At 45.3% G+C, this 20,894-nt stretch overlaps 3 protein-coding genes across 3 annotated transcripts in view; 2 read left to right on the top strand and 1 right to left on the bottom strand.

The window, feature by feature from the left end:
• Positions 1 to 5,910, top strand: part of LOC118936242 (voltage-gated inwardly rectifying potassium channel KCNH6) — a 40,360-nt gene extending 34,450 nt beyond the window's left edge. The window contains exons 12-17 of the mRNA XM_036938790.2: positions 1,437 to 1,630; positions 1,998 to 2,085; positions 2,217 to 2,501; positions 2,627 to 2,816; positions 3,412 to 3,619; positions 3,831 to 5,910. Of these exons, the coding sequence (XP_036794685.2) occupies positions 1,437 to 1,630; positions 1,998 to 2,085; positions 2,217 to 2,501; positions 2,627 to 2,816; positions 3,412 to 3,619; positions 3,831 to 4,112 (1,247 nt within the window). The 3' untranslated portion in view covers positions 4,113 to 5,910. The remainder of the gene's footprint in view (positions 1 to 1,436; positions 1,631 to 1,997; positions 2,086 to 2,216; positions 2,502 to 2,626; positions 2,817 to 3,411; positions 3,620 to 3,830) is intronic.
• A 1,630-nt stretch (positions 5,911 to 7,540) lies between these two features.
• Positions 7,541 to 14,134, bottom strand: LOC110538639 (DDB1- and CUL4-associated factor 7). Its single transcript, XM_021625579.3, has 7 exons — positions 13,596 to 14,134; positions 11,570 to 11,728; positions 11,247 to 11,358; positions 10,241 to 10,359; positions 9,249 to 9,458; positions 9,012 to 9,129; positions 7,541 to 8,910 (listed from the first exon to the last, which is right to left on the bottom strand). The coding sequence occupies exons 1-7, from the start codon at positions 13,731 to 13,733 to the stop codon at positions 8,738 to 8,740; spliced, it is 1,029 nt and encodes a 342-aa protein (XP_021481254.1). The 5' UTR covers positions 13,734 to 14,134; the 3' UTR covers positions 7,541 to 8,737.
• Positions 14,135 to 14,197: 63 nt separating this feature from the next.
• LOC110538638 (PAT complex subunit CCDC47) lies at positions 14,198 to 19,571 on the top strand. The gene is made up of 12 exons (XM_021625578.3): positions 14,198 to 15,116; positions 16,091 to 16,392; positions 16,519 to 16,611; positions 16,792 to 17,088; positions 17,175 to 17,240; positions 17,380 to 17,481; positions 17,609 to 17,719; positions 17,907 to 17,992; positions 18,157 to 18,215; positions 18,338 to 18,447; positions 18,600 to 18,767; positions 18,914 to 19,571. Exons 2-12 carry the CDS (start codon positions 16,099 to 16,101, stop codon positions 18,992 to 18,994), a joined length of 1,467 nt encoding a protein of 488 aa, XP_021481253.1. The 5' UTR covers positions 14,198 to 15,116; positions 16,091 to 16,098; the 3' UTR covers positions 18,995 to 19,571.
• Positions 19,572 to 20,894: the final 1,323 nt, after the last annotated feature.

Genomic DNA, 20,894 nt, shown 5'->3' with positions numbered 1-20,894 from the left:
GGTGGCCATACTGGGTAGGCTGAAGGGTGGTGGTGGTTACTGGGAAGGCTGAAGGGTGGTGGTGGCCATACTGGGTAGGCTGAAGGGTGGTGGTGGTTACTGGGTAGGCTGAAGGGTGGTGGTGGTTACTGGGTAGGCTGAAGAGTGGTGGTGGTTACTGGGTAGGCTGAAGGGTGGTGGTGGTTACTGGGTAGGCTGAAGGGTGGTGGTGGTTACTGGGTAGGTTGAAGGGTGGTGGTGGTTACTGGGTAGGCTGAAGAGTGGTGGTGGTTACTGGGTAGGTTGAAGGGTGGTGGTGGTTACTGGGTAGGTTGAAGGGTGGTGGTGGTTACTGGGTAGGTTGAAGGGTGGTGGTGGTTACTGGGTAGGCTGAAGAGTGGTGGTGGTTACTGGGTAGGCTGAAGAGTGGTGGTGGTTACTGGGTAGGCTGAAGGGTGGTGGTGGTTACTGGGTAGGCTGAAGGGTGGTGGTGGTTACTGGGTAGGTTGAAGGGTGGTGGTGGTTACTGGGTAGGTTGAAGGGTGGTGGTGGTTACTGGGTAGGCTGAAGGGTGGTGGTGGTTACTGGGTAGGCTGAAGGGTGGTGGTGGTTACTGGGTAGGCTGAATGGTGGTGGTGGGTACTGGGTAGGCTGAAGGGTGGTGGTGGTTACTGGGTAGGCTGAAGGGTGGTGGTGGTTACTGGGTAGGCTGAAGGGTGGTGGTGGTTACTGGGTAGGCTGAAGGATGGTGGTGGTTACTGGGGTAGGCTGAAGAGTGGTGGTGGTTACTGGGTAGGCTGAAGGGTGGTGGTGGTTACTGGGTAGGTTGAAGGGTGGTGGTGGTTACTGGGTAGCCTCTCCTTCTTTTTTAAGTATTTCCCTCATTCTTCCCTTTCAAGCTTATGTGGTTTAGTGCATTCTCTGTCTGTCTGCCTATCTCTGTCTGTCTGTTTCTCTCTCTCTCCCTCTCTCGACCTCACACTCACTCACACACACACATCCACACACACACTGCTGTGTTGTGGTGTGCTGTTTAGCCAGAGGTGTTTGGGCACGGCTCCACTTCCATTCCACAGTGTCATTGATTTCCGATCACCCGATTGCTCAGACCCACTCTCTCTATGCTAGCCTGTCTCGCTTTGATTCGTCTCCCCTCTGCATTTAAGTGGACACAAAGTCAGGCCTAACTGGAATAATGTAGAGCATTAGTGTTATTGTTCTACTCTCTGAAAAATCTAGAAATAATCCAGAAGAAATGATCTATCAGGGTAGTCTTGTCGACGGAGGCTTTCACTCCCCCTGGTGGTGTATGTGTTTTTAATGCGTATGTTGTCCAATTATTTTTGTTGTTGTTCAATCATTGCTTTCTCCATTGTCCCTCTATTCACCTCCGTTTCCTCTTCAGGTGTCACACCTTTCAACCTCTCATCTCTCTCTCTCTCTCGTTCTCTCCGTAGGTCAGAATGATATCTTCGGGGAACCCATCTATCTTTTTGGGCGTCCAGGGAAGTCGAGTGCAGACGTCAGGGCTTTGACCTACTGTGACCTCCATAGGATCCTGAGGGAGGACCTGCTGGAGGTGCTGGACATGTACCCAGACTTCTCCGACTGCTTCTGGACCAACCTGGAGATCACCTTTAACCTCCGAGATGTGAGTACCATCAGGGGGGGGACAGAGAGCACCCTCTCCAACCACTAGTAGGTACTGTTCATGTTGGGCCGGTTTCCTGGACACAGAGGTGTTTGTAGCCTTGGACTAAAAATCATTCTCAATGGAGAATCTCCTTTGAAAGGGCTCTTTAGCCCAGGACTAGTCTTAGTCTGTGTCTGGGAAACCAGCCCTTAGTCATAAAGAGAGTTTAGCACAAGGTCAATGAGTTTTAGTTAGACAAACTAATGCAAAAGCATTACTACTTGAATATTTAGTGTGTATAAATCTGATGATTGATGATGTGTGTGTAATGTGTTGTAAAGTGTGAGTTGCTTTTTGTTGAGTTACTGAAGCTGATGTGTATTAGGTAGATAGAATGAACCAGGCACCTCCCAGTGAGGATTCTGAATGTGGATACCGACGGCCGCGTCCACGACGCACGAGAAACCGGCCTGGTGAGTGTGTGTGGTTCTGCTCATTATGAAGTCGTGGATTTCTTATACATTGTTAAAAGTTAAAGTAGTGTTACAATCAATGATATGTCTAAAGTTGTGGTGAACATTGTACCTGTCCTGGTTGTGTGTAGACGGCATGGACCGTGAGGACTCATTTCCAGACCAGTCGTGTCCTTTGGGGAACCACAGCGGCCCGGACACAAGCTCCCACTGGGAGGGCATGTGTAGCAGCGCCAGCGCCTGCTCTCAGTCCAGTGACGATGAGATGAAGCCCCTGGGACATAGCAAAGCAGAGCTGTACCCCTCTGTGGACGACACCGATGACTACCCCCCTGCTGTGATCAGCCTGCTGCCTCCCAGTGGACCCTCAGCCGGCATGGGGCCGCCCCTGGACCGAGGAAGTCACCAATACACAGGTAAAGAGAGACTGAGATATGGAGTATCTCAGTATTACGCATGAACTAACTAAGATCAGTGGACTGTACTATGTTATAACCTGCATCAAAGCATTCCCACAGGCATCTCTGCTCTTTCATCCCAGCTGCAGCCCCCATCAACATGCCAGGCCCAGGGGTGTATGGGTATTGGCCTGACCGGAGGACCAGTCAGTTGTCAGATCCCCAGCGGCGCTGCTCCTCAGTCAGGGGCACCTACCACTCTCCTCCCTGTGCAGAGGACAGGCCCAATGAACTGGAGTCCAGAGTGGAGCTGCTACAGTCCCAGCTCCACAGGTATAGAGGAGATGAGAGAAGAGAGGAAAAGTGAGGAGAGGAGAGAAGGGGAGGGGAAAAGGGATAACAGGCAAGGAGAGGAGGGGAAAAGGGATGACAGGAAAGGAGAGGAGGGGAAAAGGGATGACAGGAAAGGAGAGGAGGGGAAAAGGGATGACAGGAAAGGAGGGGAGGGGAAAAGGGATGACAGGAAAGGAGAGGAGGGGAAAAGGGATGACAGGAAAGGAGAGGAGGGGAAAAGGGATGACAGGAAAGGAGAGGAGGGGAAAAGGGATGACAGGAAAGGAGAGGAGGGGAGGGGAAAAGGGATGACAGGAAAGGAGAGGAAAAGTGACGAGGGCACAGCTAAGGGGATCTTTAGAAAGGAACTGTGAGGAGAGGAGAGGAGAGGAGAGGAGAGGAGAGGAGAGGAGAGGAGAGGAGAGGAGAGGAGAGGATTTACAGAAAGGTAAAGGAAGATAATAATTGGAGAAGAAGCCAAAATAAATAATGGAGGAAGACCAAGAAATGATTGAGAGAGATCACAGAGGAAGAAATGATTGACTTTATTCATCTATTCCTCTCCCACCCTGCCTCCATCCTTGGCCCTGCCCAGACTGGAGACTCGGATGACTGCAGACATCCACGTGATCCTGCAGCTGCTCCAAAGGCAGATAACCCCAGTGCCCCCGGCCTACAGCACTGTGTTGCCCAGCCCTCACCCTGCTCACCCCACCACCCTGTACAGCACAGCAGCCCCCATCATCCACACTGTCCCCTCCATGCCCCCAATCAAGATTGACAGCATGCTTTCGCCAATGCAGGTGGGTACTGGTATAGTGTACAGATAGTACAGTATATATCCGTTTTTGCTTGCTACAATGCTCTGTCCTCGAAGAGCTATATGATATTGTGAAACAGTGGGCTGATAAAATGAGTGAGAGCGAGGTATTGGTATTAAAGGTTGTCCAGTATACTGAGTTACTGAATCGCTTTTGTGCTTCACCTCTCTACCCCCTGTTTCTTTCTTTGCAGAGCCCGGACTCAGACAAGCACAAGTCCAAGGACTCCCTGTCCAGTGGAATCCACCTCACGGTGGCCTCTGATGACACCATGTCCATGTCCCCTGAGACAGAGCCCCTTCCAGGGTCCTCCATGGGCCTCAGCCCCCCCCATGTCTCCTGCCAAACCCTGGGGCCCTCTGGACTGCTGTGTGGCAGCCTGCGTTTCCCCTCCCTCCCTGACAACCTGGAGACCTCCACAGAGGGGCAGGAGATTCAGAGGCACGTTTCTGACCCCATCCTGCCAGGCAGCTAAAACCCTCTGACCTTTAACCTTTAACCTGATCATCCCTCACTCCTAGCACCCCCTGCACCACCACAGGAGGACAATCATATGTTGGCAGAGTCACTTCTCTAATCGTCCCCTCTCTCATTCCTCCTCTCCAATCCCCACCCAACCCCCTAACCTGTAAGATGCTGCTGATCAACGTGGGTTGCCTTCCACGTAGCTGAGAGGAGGTTCTATGGAGGGCCCCCTTTCACTGACTCACAGTGCCCGGGGCTGAGGCACCTCTGGTCCTGTGCGACAAACAATCTCTCCTCTCTATCAGGGTCTAGGGCATTATTGAGAGGGGGTTTAGGATTTCTGCAACCCAGACCCCACAAAGCCTGGGGGCCTGGCACTGCCTATGGAGATCTGATATGAAACTGGGCTGACTAGAAGCACACGTACACACGCGTCACACGGACACTAACAATAACCCCAAGCCCCCTTTTCCCTGGATCTCAAAGCTGTAGTATTGTCATTCCTCTCTCCTTTTCCTTTTGTTAAGTGATGGTCCTTTTATGCCATGGTCCTTTTTGTTGGGAGATACATATAACTGTGTGTACTGTATGTTTACACTGTAGAGGAACTGCACATTCAGGCTCAGTGCTGTTTATAGGTTGAACTGAAACGTATTTTTATAGTATCATGAGGATCTTACCGTCAATCTGGAAACCTAATAGTTATGAACGCACACATGTATTTCTTTCACACTATTGCTATGTTGGTGTAACATATTATCAACAGATGATATAAAGAGATGGTATGAATGCCATCTAAATACTGTTTATGTCTGTATGGTAGGAATGACTACTGTAAAAGTGGCCATTTTGAACACACTAATTCTACTCTCATGTTCTACCAATCATATGACTTAATGGAAAGCAATATTTGTTAACATGAAGTGACATGTCTCATTATTGAGTCAACATTGTCAGGGGTCATGAGAACAGATAATTGACATGGGAAAAAAGCAGACCGTTTTCTCATCTCTTTTATGCTGTGGTTATGTAGCACTTGTGAAGCATTATAAACACCTTTCATTTATACAGCCATTACTGCTTTGCTTGGGTCATCATGTTTGTGTATGTCTATATATCTGTTCTGTTTCACAGGACTGTTGTTAAACCAAGGATGCATCATCTCTTTTGTGTGTGTGTGTGTGTGTGTGTGTGTGTGTGTGTGTGTGTGTGTGTGTGTGTGTGTGTGTGTGTGTGTGTGTGTGTGTGTGTGTGTGTGTGTGTGTGTGTGTGTGTGTGTGTGTGTGTGTGTGTGTGTGTGTGTACACGCGCAGTGTTTGTTGACTATGTTTGAGTAAGTGACATGGTCACATGTTTAACATCACCCTTTTGGAAGGTCGGGATTCAATCTGATTCTACAAGACAATGTTCCCGCTTTTGAAGAGACCACATTAAAGGTAAACGCTGCCTATGTCGGCTCAATCGGAAATTACGCTCAAGTGGTGCATTGTCCAAATCTGCAATCAGATTGAATCCTGGCCCAAATGTGTGCAATGACTCAAGGTGCCAAAATTATTGCATGTTTGATGCCCACCTGGGAGGAAGTGATGTGGATGGAATCTGACAATCAAGTGATGTCACTGGGATGTCACTGGTGTCATTTTCCCAGAATCCCAGTGTCAAGATGTTTTTGACAGTTTCAGGAGAATGTAACTCTGTTTTTTAAGCCTTTATTGTTCTGTAAAGGTTTCTTGAAGCACAAAATCATAATTCTTATGAATCTTTTTTAGATTAAAGATTATTTATAACAAATAATACAGAAACTTCAACTACTGACAAGTTGTTTATTTTTGGTTGAGGGCTTGGACTTAAGTGGTTTTCACCATTTACTATTCTTCAGTTGGGCTTACTTTTGTGGAATTCATAGACATCAATTTATAAACCATATTTTAAAACCAGGGATTCATTCAGTTGGGCCATGTTAAAGGCCCAGTTCATCCCAAAGATGTTTGATGGGGTTGAGGTCAGGGCTCTGTGTAGGCTAGTCAAATTCTTCTTCCACATGATCTCGACAAACCATTTCTGTATGGACCTTGTTTTATGCATGGGGTCATTGTCATGCTGAAACAGGAAAGGGCCTTCCCCAAACTGTTGCCACAATGTTGGAAACATATAATCTTCTAGAATGTCATTGTATGCTGTAGAGTTCAGATTTCCCTTCACTGGAGCTAAGGGGCTTAGCCCGAACCATGAAAAACAGCCCCAGACCATTATTCCTCCTCCGCCAAACTTTACAGTTGGCACTATGCATTAGGGCAGGTAGCGTTCTCCTGGCATCCACCAAACCCAGATTTGTCCGTCGGACTGACGCGTTTCTACTGCTTCAGAGTTCAATGGCAGCGAGCTTTACATCACTCTAGCCGGCGCTTGGCATTGCATATGATGATCTTAGGCTTGTGTGCGGCTGCTCTGCCACAGATACCTATTTCATGAAACTCCCGATGAAGTTATTGTGCTGACGTTGCTTCCTGAGGCAGTTTGAAACTCGGTAGTGAGTGTTGCAACCGAGGACAGATGATTTTCACCACTCAGCGGTTGTTGCTCCTAGATGTTTCCACTTCACAATAACAGCATTACAGTTGACCGGGGTAGCTCTAGCAGGGCAGAAATCTGACAAACTGAGCTCTTCAGTAAGGCCATTTTACTGCCAATGTTTGTCTATGGAGATCGCATGGTTGTCTGCTAGATCTTATACTCCTGTCAGTAACGGGTGTAGCTGAAATAGCCAAATACACTAATACTGAAATTGTGAAAATGAGTGAGAAATGTTGGTGGGATGGAGTTTTGGCCTGCCTGGTGACATCACCAGGGAGTAAATTAGTTAATTGACTAATAAGAGAGTTCCCAACTTCTCTGCCAATAACAGCTAGTTTTCAGCAGGTTGACATGTATTGTCATGAATCTTGCCCTGGAGGCAGAACTGAGCTAGTTGCAAAGTCAAAATTGGTTATATCGTTAAAAAAAAAAGAAAAAAAAAAAAAAAGAGCTTTTTGGTCTTAATTTAAGGTTAGGCTTTAGGGTTAGCAGTGTGGTTAAGATTAGGTTTAAAATGAGATGTTATGACTAAGTGGCAACTCTGTAGAACTGCCTCTAGTGCAACATTCATGACAATAAATGCCAACCGGACAGTTTTCCCCTACATAACAGAAATGGCTCTTTTTGACAATTTTAACTGTTACCCAGAAATGATTTAATGTTGAGATCAAAACAGCTGTATTGGACCTTTAAGAACACTGCAGAGAGAAATGTAATGTTAGGAGCTGACAGAACTATACCTGCTCACTGCAATACATTGGCATCTGCACATTGAAGTGATGTTATGACCACCAAAATAAATCATGACATCCTGACCTATCAGTGTGTATTCAGTGATGCAAATAACACTGACAACTACAAAAACACATGAAGGAATATTTATTAGAGCAAATTTGGTAATACAAACTTTTGTGAAAAAAAGCTACTACATGTATATTTGCCTTATCAATATCTTGGTTCATATATTTATAAGAATGTACATTTCCCCTTGTACAAACATGCAAAAAGGGGGGTTGACCTTCGAGTACAGAGAACAATAAAAAGATAGGGAGAGCGAGATGAGAAAAAGGTTTCACTCTCCTTCAGTACTAGGCTAAGTAAACGTATTTGTTTCACACAGTCTTGAATAGGAACTGCAGTTGTTCCAAGCAACTCTACTCAAAATGAAGAAAACATTATGAAGCTTGTTTTTGGTAGGTTCTGGTCTAGTCCAAAGGGGCTGATGGCAAAGTATCCAAACTGTGAGACATGCAACTGTGTGTTGAACACAGGAGGCTGCTGAGGGGAGGACAGCTCACAATAATGGCTGGAACGAAGCAAATGGCATGGCATCAAACACCTGTAAACCATGTGTTATATGTATTTGATACCATTCCACCCTTTCCGCTCCAGTCGTTAAAACGAGCCTGTTCTCCCCAATTAAAGTACCACCAACTTCCTGTGCTATTGAACCATGTCACTTCACTATATGTCAGATTATCACAGTATAATCATGGAAGTGATCTGGTACCAGCAAACCATGTAAAAAAAAAAAAAGAAGTCAGAAGTCTACAACTGAATTCAAACCAGTTCAGAAAGACACCCAGATGACCCTAAATGACATTTTCTGACAGTGAGCGTCATTTTAAATCCAGTTTCCTGACCCTAAATATGTCGTTATGTCATATAGCAAGCTAAAACAACAGGTTAAACACACTCAAGAGGCAGTCTTCAGTTGGAACTGCACTGTTTCACTCCATAATGAATTGACCATCTAGAATTGTTGAACCCACTGATGCATTTTGGTGCTGTACAGACACTGATGATTACCAAAACAATAAATAAAGACGACAACATACTCCTTTTGACACGGATTAGTTCTATCAAAAACAGAGTAAACCAGGACATTGTGGAGTGGGACAAAGTTCTCACCGCCTCCCATACGTACATCAATCAGCCAGGACAGAGTAGTGGTTTGAGGCAGTCCTGCAAGATTTACTTCCACTCAAAAAAACATGTCCAAGTTCTGAATCCACACATTGTCCTCATCCTCCACATCCACACCTGAGGTGAAGGTTGGCTTTAGACCCGCAGGATCTCTAGGCAGTTGTTGTAGCCGATGGCGATCCAGTCAGGCTGGGTGGAGGCCCACTGGACGTTGTTGATCTCCCCCTCGGCTGTGTAGGCCAGAATAGGGTCCTCAATGGCCCTGGGCATCTGCTGGATGTCCCATATCAGCGCCTGGTGGTCGTCGGCTGAGGAAAAACATTATTATTACGCTGAAGGGAGAAGGTGAGAAGACTTAGAATGGGGTCTGAGGAAAGGTGAACTGGTGAAGAAGCTGTTTGTGCCTTACCTGCAGTGCAGATGTGACAGGAGGAGTGGGGAGCCCAGGCGATGCCGTTGACACAGGCCCGGTGGTTGTTGAGGCGGGCCACCGGCGTGCAGGGAACACGCACGTCCAGAATCACAACCTGAGACACACAGCACAGGAGAGAGATAACACATTAGATAGGGATAAGGAGAGGGAGCAACAAAGAGAGAATAGACAATACCAAACTGAAAGAGGAATGAGACAGTAAAATAGACTGACCTCCATGCCGTCCATAGCCATGGTGGCCAGGTAGTTGGGGTCCTGTTTGTTCCAGCAGAGGCGCAGTAGGGGGTGGTGCTGGGGATCTTCATAGATGATGGTGCTGTGTTCTAGGTGCCGCAGGTCAAACATGCGTACTGAGCCGTCCGCTCCGACCGACGCAAACATGTCCCGACCACCGCCTGCGCGGCTGAATGCGATGTCATACACCTACAGACACAGAGAACACCACCAACATACAGAGTTATTACACTGGTATACCCACGGACACACATTCAGACTTCATGACCTCAGGACCAGGGGTTGGAAACAAAATTATTTTCCAATCGTTCTGTTCTGAACAGAACCCCTATTTGTTTTGTTCCAGTTATCCGACCAGCATAATAAAATTCTGAACTGGTTGGAACCCCAAAAAAGTAACGGTTCATATTGCTCCTTTTGGTAAAATGTTTAGGCTGTAAAATAAACTGTATTCACATTTAGCTCATTAATTTGCTTCATAAATTAGTTTGGATGGAGCAGCTTGCGGTGTATGTGTAAGCTATTTGTTTACATGTTTAATTGGCCATTTAAGTGCAGGCGCAGGATAAGACAATTTCATGGGTGAGGAGAGAGAGAGGGGTGGACATGGAGGGGGCTTGGTTTGAAGCGCTAAACATCACGTGAATTGGGATGTGTTTAGGCTATTACTAGAATACCTTTAGAGTTGTAACTTCACTGAATTACATAATATTAGACATTAGGAATATTTTTTGAACAAAAAATAACATTATTAATCGGTTCTCAAGATGTGGAATGAAGGATTCTGTTACGAACACTAGAGACCAGTTTCGTTCTCAATTCCGTTCCTCAAAAAAATGTCATTATTTTCCGGTTCTGCTCCCTGAACAGGTTCTAGCCCCTGCTCACGGAAACTAGCCTTTACTTACTCATTCATACAAGCAAACTAAACTTCAAGGCAAGGTTTATATTCCCCCTCAGCCCTCACACACCTCTTTGTCATGAGCAATGAGCTGGGTCTTGACGTGGCCGGATACGAGGTTGACTCTGCCCAGCACTTGGCCAGTCTCCAACCCCCAGATAGTACAGGTGGTGTCAATGCTGGAGGTGCCTGTAATGGACAGATCAGAACCAGGATTAAAAGCAGACACTCACCAAACAAGACATACTGTAAAACTTCAACGTTTATTTGCATTAATCACTCTACACCACCAGCGCTCATTTGAGACAGGCTTCTTTTATACCCAGGCATCTATTTCCATTATGCCACAGCTCAATAGAATGTTGAAAAGACTACCAGTATGACCTGTATAAACATTATAACAAATGCATAGCAGATCAGACCTGCAAAGGCTGCCTATCACACACCCCCCATTTCACGCTTTAGCACCATTCATTTGATGCTGTGTTCTATTTTTGGTGGCGCCATGGCTTGTAACATTGACAGAATAGAAAATGTAATGCACGACTGTGGGAATATCAGAGCTGTGTCCATGGTAACAGTTGTAAACAATTCATTTAGACCCAGTATTTATTTGATGAAATATGTGACGATGCCCAGATTTTAAAAGTAAAAGGCAGCTATTTGAGATTGTATTTAAACTGTTATATGCTACTTACTCTGACACATGCTGTAGACACTGACAGCAAACCAATAAGACTATATGCTAGAGCTGGGCAATATAGACAAACATCCATGTCACAATAAATTGACTAAATTATCACGATAACTTGAACGACAAGTTTATAACATTAATGTGCACCACAGTTATTTTTTATATTACTCTTAAATCTACTACTACTATCAATTGTTGTATTAACAATCACCCATATTAGCAAACTTCTTTCATTTGAAACTTCACATTTCTCTACTAGGGCACCTATAGGTTATTTGCTGTAATGAACGAGATCAGCAAAATGTCCATGATATTTGGTCGGTGTCAATCATTTTCGGTTTATAGTCCCAGCTCTACTATATGCATATGCCCCATCTCTTACCCAGTAGATTAGGATCCACTTCATTCCAGTCAAACGAGGTGAGTGGGGCACAGAAGTCAGAGTTCTTGTTGTTATTCAGCAAGCATTCCAAACGCGTCTCTGTTTCACTGACCTAAGGGGTAAGAGTTAACAAGCCATGAGATGCTATACAACTACGTAGAAAAGAGTCCCTCCTGGGCAAGTAACTGAGCTAGAGTGCAACTTCAGATGCTGCAGGAGGGACACAATAGTTAGAAGAGGGTGCAGGCCAAGGAGCGCCCAACATGACATCTATTATGTTTACGAATGATTTAGTATCAAGGAGGCTGTGGGTGCATGCATACCCTCCAGATGCGCAGGTAGTCCCCGCTAGTGGCAAGCAGGTCTGGGTAAACACCCTTGCTGTCCGGGATCCACATGATCTTGGTGGTGGGGTAGGGGTGGTCAAAGGTGTTCCTGCAGATGAACTCTGAACTCTCCTCCTCCAGACCAACAATCTGCACCTGAAGAGAAACAACAATAATTAAAATCAGAAACAGCTCGATATACAGTCGTGGCCAAAAGTTTTGAGAATGACACAAATATTAAATTTCACAAAGTCTGCTGCCTCAGTTTGTATAATGGCAATTTGTTTATACTCCAGAATGTTATGAAGAGTGATCAGATGAATTGCAATTAATTGCAAAGTCCCTCTTTGCCATATAAATGAACTGAATCCCCCAAAAACATTTCCACTGCATTTCAGCCCTGCCACAAAAGGACCAGCTGACATGATGTCAGTGATCCTCTCGTTAACACAGGTGTGAGTGTTGACGAGGATAAGGCTGGAGATCCCTCTGCCATGCTGACTGAGTTCTAATAACAGACTGGAAGCTTCAAAAGGAGGGTGGTGCTTGGAATCATTGTTCTTCCTCTGTCAACCATGCTTACCTGCAAGGAAACACATGCCGTCATTAATGCTTTGCACAAAAAGGGCTTCACAGGCAAGGATATTGCTGCCAGTAAGAATGCACCTATATCTGCCATTGGATCATCAAGAACTTCAAGGAGAGCGGTTCAATTGTTGTTAAGAAGGTTTCAGAGCGCCCAAGAAAGTCCAGCAAGCGCCAGGACTGTCTCCTAAAGTTGATTCAGCTGCGGGATCAGGGCACCACCAGTACAGAGCTTGCTCAGGAAAGGCAGCAGGCAGGTGTGAGTGCATCTGCACGCACAGTGAGGCGAAGACATTTGGATGATGGCCCGGTGTCAAAAAGGGCAGCAAAGAAGCCACTTCTCTCCAGGAAAAACATCAGGGCCAGACTGATATTCTGCAAAATGTAAAGGGATTGGACTGCTGAGTACTGGGGTAAAGTCATTTTCTCTGATGAATCCCCTTTCTGATTTTTTGGGGCATCTGGAAAAAAGCTTGTCCGGAGAAGACAAGGTGAGCACTACCATCCGTCCTGTGTCATGCCAACAGTAAAGCATCCTGAGACCATTCATGTGTGGGGTTGCTTCTCAGCCAAGGGAGTGGGCTCACTCACAATTTTGCCTAAGAACACAGCTATGAATAAAGAATGGTACCAACACATCCTCCGAGAGCAACTTCTCCCAACCATCCAAGAACAGTTTGGTGACGAACAATGCCTTTTCCAGCATGATGGAGCACCTTGCCATAAGGAAAAAGTGATAACTAAGTGGCTCGGGGAACAAAACATTGATATTCTGGGTCCATGGCCAGGAAACTCCCCAGACCTTAATCGCATTGAGAACTTGTGGTCAATCCTCAAGAGACGGGTGGACAAACAAAAACCCACAAATTCTGACAAACTCCAAGCATTGATTATGCAAGAATATGCTGCCATCAATCAGGATGTGGCCCAGAAGTTAATTGACAGCATGCCAGGGCAGATTGCAGAGGTCTTGAAAAAGAAGGGTTAACACTGCAAATATTGACTCATTGCATCAACTTCATGTAATTGTCAATAAAAGCCTTTGACACTTATGAAATGCTTGTAATTATACTTCAGTATTCCATAGTAACATCTAACAAAAATATCTAAAGACACTGAAGCAGCAAACTTTGTGGAAATTAATATTTATGTCATTCTCAAAACCTTTGGCCACGACTGTACTATTTAATAAGGAACATACTACTAGCTTAAACACACGTCATACTGTTTTTATTCAGTTTTCGGTCATGTTCATTCTTTGGGGATGAACTATTATAACATAGAAGTGAAGATCTGTTCTGGGTTCTGTTTATAACGAAGATCTGTTCTGGGTGGCCCACATCACAGTATTGTGGGATTCACGGCGGTCCCAACTAATTAGTTCTGATTCTACACTGGGACTGGTTAACAAAAATATACAGTTCATCTTCTCACTCACCTTATTGTTATATTCTTCAACGAAACTTCCAAGGGCCAGGCGAAAGCGTTTGTCGGGACGAACGCTCCAGTTCATTGCATACACCGTCCATGGCGCTTCGTATTTGTAGATCTCTTTTCGCTTACCGTGGAGCGACATAGCTAATTAAACGAGCTCGTATATCAAATCCTTACCTATATAAAGCAAAACAACTGTTTCCTTGGAACAAAATATACCCCACGGCTCGTTAGACTTTCCGAATTGAAGATTTGAACAGTTCAAATGACAAAGGCTGTCAAACTAGCTAGCTAGCAAACAGTCGTTACTACACTAGCCCAGGTAACGCCATTAGCTAGCTAGTTGCGCGTTGTACCGCGTGATAGCTATTACTGTCGGTCAACGAAGGCAACCTTAAAGCTTAAATGTAGCTTCGAGACAGACACACATTAGCTTACGGACAATAGTCTGAATTTGCCATTCGCTCGAATTTGATGATCCGGGTAAGTGAGCCTGCTTTTCGAATTGAGTCCCCTGCTAGCTTTGACCCGACTCCGACTTCAACAACACTGCTGCTGTAACCACAAAGAGGGGTGGGGGATCACTCTCCTCCCATCGAAGAAAATGTCGGCGGTGTGACGCTAGCTAGCTCATAGACCACAATCAACCCATTAAAGTGTGGAAATCATCTTACCAATCACACCAGTCTGAAAATATGCAAATATGTTTTTTAAACTGTTTTAACAGCGTAACAGGGGTGGTGGACTCTGTTTAGGGATTTTGTCTGGAAGGGATATAGTTTATGTCACAATTAACTTTTCGTAACAGGTTAGGGTAATTTACTCAGCAGGTTAGGAAAAGAGTTAGGCTGAGGTAAAATGCACCAAAATATATATATTCGTCAATTTGATAAACTCTATACAATTGGGAAACTACTTTTGAACAGTCATGCAACTCGGAATTCTCATTCTGAAACTCTGGCATCTTTCTAGCGCTCCGACTTTCCGACCTGAAGATCACTGGTGTTATTATTTGACCTCGTTTTTCCCCCGAGTTCCCAGTTGTCTTGAAAGCACCATAAACTGATTATCCAATAGAAACCCCTAATCACACTTGTAGGCGGTGTCATGGCGAGGTTGGTAGGCTAGCTAAACGTCAACGGGTAACGTCTCGGCCGAACTGCGCATGTGCAAAGCATCATCTCAAAGGCACTTCTTCGCTATAACGTTGTTTTTAACGAACATGAAAAAGTGTCAGTTTGTCACTTTCACAGGGTTGGAGTAATAACATATTTAACTACTTACAACATTGGCTTGAATCTAGGCTGTGTCTTTAGATTTCGAGAAAATCAACAAGGAAGAATATTTGACTTCTCAAACCCCGGCCTGGTCTGTTTCGCAAGCGGTCCAGGAAGTCTCGCGAGGTTGCTCCTCTGGGTTTTTAGAAACTCTGTGGTATAATCTACTGTCAAGAGGACTGTATTGAACAGTTAAGCTAACGACGACCTCAGCGGTTTCTATAGGAACATATTTTAACCCTCCATAGGTATTCATACAGCAAACGTTACATGTGTTGTTTTGCTTTAGTTTGATTCAACTTGATAAATCCGGCTATTGTTATATTGTCAACCACTTATTAGCTATAGCGTAGCAATAACTTGTTTGGTAACGTTAGCTAGCTTGCTCGGTTAGAATGGGAAGAGATGGGGGGGATGGGACACGTTGGCTAATCACTGAGTTATCTAGCTAGCTAGACTAACGTTAGTTAGTTAACCAGAAATGGTCAACTGTGGTTACATATTTACTAGCACTTTTTGTAATCTTAGCCATCTGAAATGTTCTATGATTTCAGCTAGCCACTCCAAGTCAAGCTAGCTAGCTAACAGAGTCAGAGAGTGGATTTGGCTAGCAGCAGACAGCTAACGTTAGTTAGCTCACCTGAATGCGAAGCAAGATATTTGTAGCTGTGGTTAAATTGGTAGTTAACTAGCATAATCGGACTACAGTGTCTAGAATGATGATGTGTCAATAAAGAAAGCAACGCGAGACATATATTTTTAGAATATTGTTGACCTGTGAATGATAGGGTCACTGGGGCCATTACCAATAACCACAGTCCATGTCCAGTCCTATTGATGAATAGATTATATGGCGTTCAGACTGACACCTTTTTGATTTACGTAATTTGACAGTGTCCAGACCTAGCTACCACTCTCTTGGATGTTGACCTTTTCAGTGGGAGTGGATGTAATGAAATTATAGATATGTGTTGTAAAAAAACAAGTGACTATCCTGGGCATGTAACTAAATCAACTCACAGTAATGCAAGTATTTATTGGAAACATCTTTGTGACAGCCAGCCTGTGTGAGACTGACTAAGGCATTCTGTCTAGTGCTGGTTTGACCTTCTGTCACCTCCAAACCCACCTGGTTTGACCTGAATTGACCTTTCCCTCCTTATCTTCCTCCTGCTCTTCTCCTCCCACCTGTCCTCTCCTTTTCCGGCCTGTGCTGGCACAGCTTCAACCATGAGGAGTGTGTACCTCTTGCTGCCCGCACTGCTACTTCTCCTGGCACTGCCTGTCTCCAGGGGACGCTACAACGATGACTTTGACGACGGGGAAGACCTGGCAGACTTTGCAGATGACAATGACTTTGCTGAGTTTGAGGATGTGAGCGAGGACACTGCGGCCGAGCCAGAGACGGCCCCTCCACCCCGTGCGGCCCCCCCTACTCAGCCTGATGAGGACGATGAGGATGAGGCCACAGTGGAGCTGGAGGAAGATGGACAGGAGGACGGCTTTGAGGATTCCGATACACAGGTTAGGGGCTGCTGTGGCCTGGTAGCTTGCATATGACCAGGGACAACTTAGTTGGCACACTATCCCATGCACTGTGTTTTTGGTTTGTGCCAAAACTAATTGATATTTATTTTTGTATTGCTGTAGGATCAAGACATGTACAGCAAGTACGATCCAGACGAGTTTGATGGCATGGAGAAGCCCAGCCAGTCCCTTAAAGACCCTCTGATCATCCACACAGTAAGCTCACTGTTAGCACCAGACTAGTGACCATTAGAAAGCCATTGATTACAGACCTATTTCTTAAACTGTACTCTGACAACCAAGAAGAAAATCCTTCTTAAATGTGAGTGCCAAGATCAAACATCCTTAATGTTGTGGTTGTCAAGGTGATGAAGTCTGTCCGTCTTCCCCTTCCAGGTGCCGGCCCACCTTCAGAACAGCTGGGAGAGCTACTACATGGAAATTCTAATGGTGACGGGCCTGCTGGCCTATATCATGAACTACATCATCGGCAAGAACAAGAACAGCCGTCTGGCCACAGCCTGGTTCAACTCCCACCGAGAGCTCCTGGAGAGCAACTTTGCCTTGGTGGGTGACGATGGCACCAGTAAGGATGCAGTGAGCACCGGGAAGCTGAACCAGGAGAATGAGCACATCTACAACCTGTGGTGCTCAGGTCGAGTCTGTTGTGAGGGCATGCTCATCCAGCTTAAGGTATTCACAGTGTGTGTGAGTAAGAGAGAGAACGTGTTTGTGTGAGAACTAGCTGCTGTTTCAATGTTTTCTCTGGTCTGTTCCAGTTTGTGAAGCGGCAGGACCTGCTGAATGTACTGGCCAGGATGATGAGGCCAGTCTGTGATCAAGTGGTGGGTACATATGATGCCTGCATACATGTACATCACCAGTCACATTGTCACTCACCTCAGCGCTTACAAATACTTTCCTAAAGGTAGACCTTTTCTGTTGTCTGACTTGCTGTATATTTCTGTCTCTTTTTCTTTGTAGCAAATCAAAGTTACTCTGAATGATGAGGACATGGATACGTTTGTGTTTGCTGTGGGCACCAAAAAGGCCATGGCCCGGATGCAAAAGGAGATGCAGGACTTGGTGAGGGGCGGGCCAACATCACTGTACATTCATTCAGCCTTCCAGACACTATTAACCATCTATAAGCCTCAGGCTGCGTGGGTGTATGTATTGACCCGTCTTTGTTTGTGTGTCTGTCTGTCCCCAGAGTGAGTTCTGCAGTGACAAGCCCAAGTCAGGGGCAAAGTACGGCCTTCCTGAGCTCCTGGCCATCCTGACAGAAATGGGTGAGGTCACGGATGGTGTGATGGACAGCAAGGTGAGCAAGGGAGGGGACCTCTGTTGTGGCCTACTCACTACAGTGGGGACTTTGTCACTAGGCTATTGCAGAGTGGTCTCTTATTGTTTGTAGTGGGAGAATTTGACTTGGAAGAGTACAGTGTGCTACAATTTGACAGACCCCTTGTTTTTCTTTCATTCACCCTTCCACTGTCTTTGTCTTTCAGATGGTTCATTATATCACCAACCATGCTGACAAGATCGAGTCCATCCATTTCTCTGACCAATTTTCTGGTACAAAAGTTGTGCAAGAGTAAGTGTGCCTGCAAGCAAGTCAGTTTTTCCACAACATATTAACTATATCACACCAATGTCCTTACTCCACCCCTACCTCTGGTCTTGTATTAAAGCCTCTTATGAAATGATGTAGTTGTTTCTGTTACCTGAAGCTTCCTTCTCAACCCTGTTGTGTTTCAGGGATGGACAGCCCTTAAAACTGCCTGAGACCAAGAAGACGCTGCTGTTTACATTTAATGGTGAGCCATTTGTCTCCACTTGAAATGCTTTCCAACACTTGGCATGCAGCCGATTCACCATATTTGATACGTTGTTACTGAATGAAATGTTAACAAATATTTTCCTGTGTTTGTGCATGTAGTGCCTGGCATGGGGAACACATCTCCCAAAGACATGGACACTCTGCTACCCCTGATGAACATGGTCATCTACAGCATCGACAAGGTCAAGAAGCTCCGCCTCAACAGAGAGGTGAGAATGGCAGGATAATTACACTAGTCTCCTAGTACACCCTCAATCTGGCCTATTGACAGAGTTTTTATTTATTTTGTATCTACAGTCTTCCTTTCATCCATCACTGCATCTCCTTGCTCCCCCTCTTTCTCTCTGTATCTGTCCTCCAGGGAAAACAGAAGGCGGATAAGAACCGTGCCCGTGTGGAGGAGAACTTCCTGAAGCAGACCCACAATCAGCGCCAGGAGGCTGCTCAGACCCGACGGGAGGAGAAGAAGAGGGCTGAGAAGGAGAGGATCATGAGCGAGGAGGATCCTGAGAGACAGCGCCGCCTGGAGGTCAGCTCCACCACAGCCCACCAGCAGAATAACACACTGGAACGCTACACACTTTAACATTACACATGGGAACACAGCACACGGTTCATCTTGGCCTTCTTTGTACCTCTTGCTCTAACTGTCTATGGTGTTTCCCCCTTTTCCAGGAGGCTGCTCAACGTCGTGATCAGAAGAAGATTGAGAAGAAGCAGATGAAGATGAAGCAGATCAAAGTCAAAGCCATGTGAGGACAGACAGCTATAGGGATTCAATCACACAGCTCAGACGGTTTCCACTGCTTCCATCCATCTCTCTCACTTCAGCGCCCAGTTCTGGCTCACAGGCTCACACAGACATTCCCTTCTTCATGGGTGTGTCAAGCAGGTTCCCTGTTTCTGTTCTCATGGAAACACTTTGTCCAGTCAGAGTGGGGTTTTCCTTGGCTGTGAGTGAGCTGCTAGTGACAAGCGAGAGGGACAGGAGTTTTGCATATCAAGTCTGTCGCCATGACGACCCGTGGCAGTTTTTTTTCCTGTTTTGACTTTTTCTTCTGCCTAGGTCTTCATTGCTCTTTTCAAAGCAAGTCGGCTCAATGAGCTTATTAATCGAATCGACAGGGATTGGGGGTTGCACCTCTTGGTGGGAAATAAAATGCTCATATTTTAATAGGAATGAAGGCATGTGAGGCCTGTTTGAGTTAACACTGTGGATGCTACAAGACGAGATGCAAAGTATCCAATTTTAATTTATATCTAAGTGACAGTCCTTACAAGCTATGTCTGTCTGGTGAATTTCTAAGCAAACAATAAAATGCACTGGAAGCTATTGAACAATCTCATTTCTGTCTTTTTTTAGTAGAGTTGTGTCTTGTGGTTAGGTGATTATAAATGGACCAATGGGACGGTAAGTCTAGCGCTAAATTTGACCCAAAGATTGAGTCCGCAGAGAGATTGTCTAGGCTACTGAGTTCAAACTAAGCTGTCCTAGTGGGCTTAATGTCAACTCCCTTGTCTCCTATATTGTACAGTAGCCTTTTTTGGAAACCACCATTTCTGCCAGCATTTTGATTCTTATTGGTGAGTAAGTATTGTAATTTTTCTGACCTAGTACAAAGGTTTAACAAAAACCCACCTAGGAAGTCATGTTGAGGAGAATTTAATTAGGGATGCTTCAAGGTCAAGGAAGAAACTCTGCAGTAATACATACACTTGTCTATGTCCTCCTGCCTGTTCTTGTTTATTTTTTAGCAGAAAAGCTAGTTATCACACCCAGACACAAGGATGGTCAGCATTGGACAGTATGTGTTACCAATGCAGAGAGCTGAATGCCAACTGATAATGTACTGTACTACATCTTGGCCAGGAAGGGTTCCTTGATGTTGTCATTGAGGTAAGCGACGGTCACATCCTTGAGGGGAATGGGGCCCACGTCAAACTCATCCAGCTTTGTGAACAAGAGACAGAAATTAGAGATGGCAGAGCCATCTTTGTGTGCCAGGACCAGATCCTATGAGGTCGAGGGTCCCGCGAATCTGGAGAAATGACTGAAGTCAAAGGCTCATGTGGCAATAGAGGACATGTACAACAACCCCACTCCGACATAAAAGTAATGTAAAAACAATACCAACCATCAAACTGAAATGCACACAGTCCTTTCGGAAAGTATTCAGACCCATTGACTTTTTCCACATTTTGTAACATTACAGCCTTATTCTAAAATGCATTAAATAAATACATCCTCATCAAACTACACACTGAATGACAGAGGGAAAACAGGTTTATAGAAATGTTGACAAATGTACTAACAATAAAAGTATTCAGACCCTTTGCTGCGAGACTCGAAATTTAGCTCAGGTGCATCCTGTTTCCATTGATCATCCTTGAGATGTTTCTACAACTTGATTGGAGTCCACTTGTGGTAAATGCACATGAGAAGGACCTTGGTCAGGGAGGTGACCAAGACCCCGATGGTCCCTCTGACAAAGCTCCAATGTGGAGATTGGGGAATAACCCAGAAGGACAACCATCTCTGCAGCACTCTACCAATCAGGCCTTTATGGTAGAGTGGCGAGACGAAGACCACTGTTCAGTAAAAGGCACATGACAGCCCACTTGGAATTTGCCAAAAGACACCTAAAGACTGTCAGAC

This window comes from Oncorhynchus mykiss, chromosome 12, assembly GCF_057628025.1.
Source record: "Oncorhynchus mykiss isolate SJ-2025 chromosome 12, ASM5762802v1, whole genome shotgun sequence".
Classification (NCBI taxonomy): Eukaryota; Metazoa; Chordata; class Actinopteri; order Salmoniformes; family Salmonidae; genus Oncorhynchus; species Oncorhynchus mykiss.
This window is presented reverse-complemented; position numbering and strand designations above follow the sequence as displayed.

Coding starts and splice junctions, on each gene's coding strand:
- LOC110538639 (XM_021625579.3), bottom strand. CDS start 13,733: ATGTCGCTCCACGGTAAGCGAAAAGAGATCTACAAATACGAAGCGCCA. Junction 11,359..11,569: donor ACTACCTGCGCATCTGGAGG/GTATGCATGCAC, acceptor CTTACCCCTTAG/GTCAGTGAAACAGAGACGCG. Junction 10,360..11,246: donor AGTGGATCCTAATCTACTGG/GTAAGAGATGGG, acceptor TGTCCATTACAG/GCACCTCCAGCATTGACACC.
- LOC110538638 (XM_021625578.3), top strand. CDS start 16,099: ATGAGGAGTGTGTACCTCTTGCTGCCCGCACTGCTACTTCTCCTGGCA. Junction 16,393..16,518: donor TTGAGGATTCCGATACACAG/GTTAGGGGCTGC, acceptor GTATTGCTGTAG/GATCAAGACATGTACAGCAA. Junction 18,448..18,599: donor AGCTCCGCCTCAACAGAGAG/GTGAGAATGGCA, acceptor TCTGTCCTCCAG/GGAAAACAGAAGGCGGATAA.